The sequence below is a fragment of the Schistocerca americana genome, chromosome 1 (genome assembly GCF_021461395.2).
Source record: "Schistocerca americana isolate TAMUIC-IGC-003095 chromosome 1, iqSchAmer2.1, whole genome shotgun sequence".
NCBI classification, from domain to species: Eukaryota; Metazoa; Arthropoda; class Insecta; order Orthoptera; family Acrididae; genus Schistocerca; species Schistocerca americana.
In genome coordinates, this window is record NC_060119.1 from 464105140 (window position 1) to 464112478 (window position 7339).

The 7339-nt window shown below is 41.0% G+C and overlaps 1 protein-coding gene across 1 annotated transcript; it reads right to left on the bottom strand.

The window, feature by feature from the left end:
• Nucleotides 1–579: 579 nt before the first annotated feature.
• Nucleotides 580–4700, bottom strand: LOC124603400. Its single transcript, XM_047136393.1, has 2 exons — nucleotides 4296–4700; nucleotides 580–897 (listed from the first exon to the last, which is right to left on the bottom strand). The coding sequence occupies exons 1-2, from the start codon at nucleotides 4642–4644 to the stop codon at nucleotides 713–715; spliced, it is 534 nt and encodes a 177-aa protein (XP_046992349.1). The 5' UTR covers nucleotides 4645–4700; the 3' UTR covers nucleotides 580–712.
• Between the last annotated feature and the right edge of the window lie 2639 nt (nucleotides 4701–7339).

Below are 7339 nucleotides of genomic sequence, written 5' to 3' on the forward strand. Positions count from 1 at the left end.
AGGATTCGAACCTGCGACCGTAGCGGTCTTGCGGTTCCAGACTGCAGCGCCTTTAACCGCACGGCCACTTCGGCCGGCATGTGTATTAGAGCCCATGTTTACTAGCCTTTTGGCTTCGAATGATCGTTCCCCTCATATTTCTGAATAGTGACGTTTCCTTCTAGTACATTCTGTACACTTTCGTAGCGTGTCGCATGCCTACTAGAGAACATAATGGCGCTCATTCTCGTGATAAAAGAAAGCCAAAGTTGAGGAAATGACGTCTGAGGACACTGAGAACGCTTTTAATATAACGAAAGAAGGTGGACATACTCTGAATCTGCGCACTGCTGACGAAATTACTCTCGCAATAATTAGGTACTGGATTTGAAAGAGACCTGTAACAAAAGTCGAAACTGCTAATACGAATAAAACTAAAGAGTGACTCAACCTCTCTTCGTCTTCCTTCGTTACTGAAATCGAAGTGTTAATGTTCTCGTTCAATGCTCGAGTGGGGTAACTCATTTACAATCTGTGGATATATATCTTGGTTGATATCTCTTTCAGGGGTACAAATTTATTAGAAATGTAGCGACACTGTTTCTTCCGTTAAACAAGATCTTTACTTCAAAATCACTTGGAGAAATAACCTGCCCAAATCAGGATACACAACACAAGTTAATCATTTATTAGTTGATAACATGGAGACGCAGAATCCAGGTTGAAGCTGTGATCACGCTTTGTGCACTGCTCTGCTTGCCTTCTTGGCAGCTGTTCTGGCTTTGGCAGCTGTCCTGGCATTGGCTATTGTCCTGGCTTTGGCTATTGTCCTGGCTTTAGCAGCTGTCCTGGCTTTGGCGTGAGATGCAGTCCTTGAGTTTGCAATGTGCCTCGAGTTGCTTTTGCCAACACGGGATTCTGAAAATGAGGTCAAAAATTTTAAATTTCTTTTACAATATTTATAATTTTTGGAGTGCAGTACTTAGTGGATATAAGGGTATAAACAAGCTATATTTGTTGGCATGTTGCAACACTACGATCTGTGATTGTTACTGTCTTAGTGAGAAACTGCCTCCAATTATAGCCGATAATGTATGTGACATGTTGGACTCACTTCATTTTAGAAGAAACAAACACAACAAGTAGTTTTTTAGAGTTCTAGTAGCACTTTTCTTATTAGGTGCAGACGCGGCATATAGTGTCTCGTTTTTGAGGCTGTAGTACTTAATGTCCCAGAAAGACCACCTTCAACTGTATACCAAACTCTCAATTCATGAACCGAAATACGAAGGATTCATATTCAACAGGTTTCGCTCAAGCGTACAGAGAAATGCTGTAACGACTCCTTGAAAAGTGTGTTGGCATTTCTTTTCTTGCTTCCTTCACCGTCTGAAACTATGCACAGTCTCTGATTCATTGAAGACTTTCCTAGTTCTTTGCAATACTTTCGACTTCGAAAAACATTTCTGGTAGTGAACCAGTATGATAGCTGAACACAAGTTTTAATCATTAGCCTCAGTTCACAGCTTAAAAGCCCTGTTGGCTCTCATCACTCTTTTTAGTGGCTAAGCTCCATTAGTAATACTTGAACCGATATACAAAGAACTTACTCACCACAGCAATCTGTTCTGTATAGGGGAAGCCGTGCTGCAGGATATTGTGCAATGAAGACATGACAAAAAATCCCTAGCTCAAAAGATAATGAGAACTAACATTAATAAGCTAAACTCAAGGGAAGCGTAATTTAAGACTGAAGATGTTTTAAAATGAACATTTAAAATAATGCATGATTACAAGTTTTCGAAAGTAAACAAAATACATTCTCGTAACGTTATTGCCCTCTGCGGTTTTTATTTCTGTTCGTGATGCTAGAGATATGACTGCCGTCATGCATGTGTAAATCCATTTCTTCATAGTCATAATAATTTGGTTTACTATATTTATGGATGTCTGCAGAATCTAATACTTCCTCATACATTCCATTACAGATTTTATTGTGAATATTCTGGTGTTGCACCCTTGGTGTTCGCGACATACACTAGAAAGTATTCTTATGCTCTGCGGCTGTTTAGTATTCATTACCACCTCCGTAACCGAGGTCGCTTTAGTACGGAAGCGCTAGACCTGGAGGTACTCGGATCGAATCCCGTTACAGAGGAAAGTTTTCGAAACTGCTGTCTTTTCTGTAAGGGGACATAAGATGGCAGTATACACTTAGGTATAACCAGAAAGACTTCAGTGTCTCTAGCTTGACATCTTACTAATAAAGCAAGATCTCAGTGTTTTATTCAGAGTTTGAGAAGCACAAATTCCAGATAGACGATCATTTCAGCTGGCACTGTTCCGCAGCGTGGACGATTTCATTTGCATTTGTGTAGACAGAAGTTGTTGAGTGTTGCACTAAGTATGAGTAAACGTGATCTGCACCGAGGTCATATGTGGAGTCTGAGAATAAGCCGTATACGAAAGGTATAACGAATGTTCTGTGCAAAGCAGTTGTAATGCGGTATTACAATCCCGTAAAATGTCTATACTTTGATTGCCGTGGTTGATTCGACAACTCATACACCAATAGTGTTACAATCTGCTGGCTGTCAGTTGCGTGTTCACCATATAGTGTTTGTTGCTGAAGTCCCATCACTATACGCTAGATGGCACCATGTACAGCCGAATTTCTTGCGCAATAGTTGGCGAACCTATTGGGACTTACAACTGCAAAGGAAAAAAGGTGTTAAAATCTGGCTGTGCAGAATACACCGATATCATTTAACTGCAAAGCTATCGGAGTTTTTATCTATGTCATGTATGTTACTGGATTAATTCTAGAAGTAGACTACGGATTTGCTTTTTGTTGAGTTTTATATATCTGCCAGCATATTACGACTTCTGTGGTCATGCGCATTATTTCTACGTAAATACAATTTGTTAAACAGTATTGCCGCCAATGACAGTATGGGACTAAGGAATACGAACATTAACCATCAGTATTCAGATGAAGGCTGATCTGCAACTGTTAATGTGCCCACAGGCAAGATAAATACATGTCAGTCATATATTGTTCAAATTACAATTTATTGTGGTTCAGGGTGTGATACAGATGCAGCAAGCAATGTCAAATATATTCAGAAACAAGCAATGATGTTTGTTTTGCCACAAGTGTCAGATAATGACTCGATAAATGAAGAACAGGTAAACTTAATTCTAATTGCAACGGATGTTTTGAAATAAGGATTTACGTTTAAGAGGGATGAAAGCGAAGGAATTACACTCAACTAGCATTAAAGCTATGAATGTGATACTCCAACCCAATACCTATCGTTATATTTATAATTTTGAAAATGGAGCACACTGTTTGATTTATATACCATACTGGGTTTGTTCTTATTTAAGGCGTAATAAAACACTTAAAAAACTTAAGATCAATGTTTTTATTTGTGGGTGGTCAAAGTTTCATTGTGTTTTTGAAGTGAGAACCAACAGTGGAATGGTAGTGACAGTAGATAAAGTAGAGGAAAGTCAGTGTATCCCCAGATCCATGCTAACTTTGACCACTCTAGTTTTTACTATTACTTCATCTGCACTTTAGAAAATATTGTATTAATCGGCATGTAATCCTTTCATACAAGAGCCCCTATGTTCAGTAACATAAGTATCACAGAAGTTAAAAACAGTCATGATAATGGCATTTGAATCTGCAAATTGGACAAAGTATACAGGTTTATGGTACTCATATATTTGAACCAACACGCACGTTGCGTGCAAGAATGACGGAAATGAATTGCGGACTCCTTGGCGGAACCATTCCCGAATTTTTCTTTAGTGATTTAGAGTTAGCAGAGAAAACATAGCAGAGCTCCGGTGTTCCTACTTATGGGTCTTCCGAGTCTTGACTAGTGCCTCTCGTTCTCGGTTCATCGGATGAAATCATGAGGTACAGTTGATGTTGATCCGTCCGTCGGCTTGAACTATTTAACTTGGCATCCCATTCATTGCCATTCAATAATACCAGTGTAAGTTTCGGCATTTCTCACTGTCGCTTCATTCAGATATTCATCCACGGCAGAAGAAACCAGCATCACTATGAACAAGCATTCTACACAATCATTCCCGTAACTTGCATACACATATAACAAATTTTCCACCGGTGTAAGCAAATCAATGCCAAACCCCCTCCGCTAACCACCACAGGAAAGGAAGATGCCAGAATTTGCCAGAATGGGCAGTGATGATTCAGCCATTGGTGTACGCGCCTTCTTTCCTTACGTCCGCCTTCTGCCAGCACTATCCAAAACACAGCTGTAACTGAGTCGACGTACCTTGTTCGGTGGTAGAGGCCTCCGCCTCGGCCTCGGTCTCGGTTGTCGTCTGTTCTGTAGAATTGCTGCCCTCGCTGCTCGTTTCGATGACTGGCCCGATTCCAGTAGGCAGCTCGCCTCCAAAGTCACCATCGCCGGGAATGCCTATCTCCAGAGCACCATCGTCGCCATCCACTGTCTCTGGAAGGGATTCGGGGATGTCTATCTCTTGAGCACCATCGTCACCACCCACTGGCCCAAAAGAGAATTCGGGAATACCTATCTCCTGGGCAGCAGCGTAAGGTGCATGTAGCACGAGCAAGCACGCGCCAAACAGAATTATTACCAATTTGCTGCTCATTGCTGTCATGGGCCAGTCTCCGTATACGTATATTGTGAAGACAACTGTGAAAGGCGACGAGTTGCACACTACCTTATATAGTAAGTAACGTTTCCTAATCAGTGATGTCCCACTAAGCTGAAGGTGACACTAATTAGCAGTACACACGTTGAGGAAAGCAAAAATCGGAGTAACTGCGATTGTCGTTTATCTGCTGCTATTACAGCCGAGGCTAGCGACTCAGCCTCCTTGTTAGTAGTGGTAATATGACTTATTTGAAAGAACGAGTTAATTACGATTTACGGAAATATCCACTGGTCCGTACAAGATTTGTGCAAAACTCCACTGTTACAAACCGTGTTGATCAGTTCAAAACGATCTGAAACAGGACACACAACAAAATTAGATAAAGAGTACAAAATGCTATAATCTTCCATTTTGGTGCAAGTAAGAGTTTCTTCGTGAATGCACCAATCTCAGTAAGTTGTTTAAATTCATGTTCATTTTCCACCAAGCTCTATACAGGGTGCGTCAAAAAATGTGTACACACTTTGAACTGTCATAGACAATTTATTTCCCGTTCTAAAAGGTTAAATATCTGTGAGAAAGTAATGTTTTGTTTCTTCAACAGGTAGCAGCAGTGGCAAGGAAGTAACTGCAACATGGCAGACGTGCGTTTGAGCTTTGAAGCGCGGAAGCAGATAATTAAGTGGTAATGGAAGTTTGAGAATGTAGCTGCGGTTCGAAGACGGTGGAGAATGAGTATGGTACAGGACCACCTTCAAAGTTAACAATTACACGTCTACGAGACAAATTCAAAATTCATGGAACAGTGTGTGATGTGCATAAAGGTCGATCAGGGCGACCTCATACAGGTACAAGTGATGATTCCACAACTGCGGTCTTGGAACTGTTTCAGCGTTCGCCTCAAAAATCTTCAAGGCAAGCGGCACGTGAGAGTAATGTAAGTGCTGGTAATGTGCTACGCATTCTGAAGAAAGGCAAGTTTCGTGTGCGCATTCCAAGGCTGGTGCAACAGCTAAGTGACGACGATCCAGATCGAAGATTAGAATTTTGTGAATGGGTTAAGGAGATGGTGAGACGTGAACCTGGATTTATGGGTAGCATAATTTGGTCGGATGAAGCCCAATTCAAACTCAATGCAACTGTCAATAGGCACAATTGTGTGTACTGGGCGGAAGATAATCCTCACATTACAGTTGAAAAGGCTGTGAATTTGCCTGGTGTAAATGTGTGATGTGGTTTGTCTGCAAGGGGACTCATTGGGCCTTTCCGCTTTGAAGGTACTGTTACTGGAGAGCCGTACCTAACAATGCTTGCTGACATCATATTCCCTGCCATTCGTGCATTATACGGTAATGGTGAGTTTTATTGCCAACAAGATGTCGTCCCGCCGCAATATCACAGGGACGTACGAGCATACCTGGATCACAATGTCCCAGACCAGTGGATAGGACGCAGGGGACCAATCGAGTTTCCTGCACGCTCTCCAGACCTCATGCCGCTGGATTTCTTCTTCTGGGGCACAGTAAAAGATGAGGTGTACAAACGTAAACCACGTAACCTGGACATACTTTTGAATGAGATTCAGGCGGTGTGTGCAGAAATCTCATTGGACACTTTGGTACGATGTATGGAATCAGTGGTGACTGGTACTCAGAAATGTATTGATGCTGAAGGCCACCAGTTTGAATATTTATCACATTTGAAAAGTACATTTCTTTTTCCAATCGTACTTTAAACTTTCCATTTTCAGAAATTTAACATTGTAGAATGGGAAATAAATTTTCTATGACGCTTCAAAGTGTGTATACATTTTTTGACGCACCCTGTATATTAGCCAAAACTTGTCTCCCTTTTTCATTTTTTAACAACGTCGATTACGACTATTTTATTTGCTGACATGAACAAAATATTAGTAGACTACAATGTATATATGGTGTGCTTTTTTAAAGACTATTTGCGGAACAAGTGATTGTTGATGTAGGTTTTCTATGCCTGTGACCACAATTAAATGAATTAAAATCGAAATTGCCCAATCGCGGTAGGTAATCATAAACACACAAAGCCCCGCCAGGAAATGATAGTATTCGAAAACCGTACATCTGCATCTACATCTACATCTACATCTACATGAATACTCTGAAAATCACATTTAAGTGCCTGGCAGAGTGTTCATCGAACCACCGTCACAACAATTCTCTGTTATTCCGATGTTGTACAGCGTGTGGAAAAAACGAACACCTATACCTTTCCGTGCGAGCTCTGATTTCCCTTGTTTTATTATGATGATCGTTTCTCCCTATGTAGGACAGTGTCAACAAAATATTGTCGCATTCGGAGGAGGAAACTGATGGTTGGAATTTCGGGAGAAGGTTCCTCCGCAATGAAAACCGCCTTTGTTTTAATGGTATATCCGATATCAGAATACAAAACGTGATGCCCTTCTTAGAACTCTAGCGATGTACTCCGTCAACCCTGTCTGGTGAGGATCCCACACCGTGCAGTAGTGTTGTAAAAGAGGACCGACAAGCGTATTGTAGGCAGTCACCTTTAGTAGATTCTTTACATTTTCTAAGTGTCTTGCCAACAGAACGCGGACTCCGTCTTTGGTTAGCCTTCTTCTCAACATTTTCTATGTGTTCCTACCAATTTAAGTTGCTTGTAATTGTAATTCCTACGCATTTAGTTGAATTTCGGCTTT

Excerpts from the sequence above, each read along its gene's own strand:
- LOC124603400 (XM_047136393.1), bottom strand. The coding sequence starts at position 4,644 with ATGACAGCAATGAGCAGCAAATTGGTAATAATTCTGTTTGGCGCGTGC. Across the intron at positions 898-4,295 it reads GGCCTCTACCACCGAACAAG|AATCCCGTGTTGGCAAAAGC; the intron begins GTACGTCGACTC and ends CCTCATTTTCAG.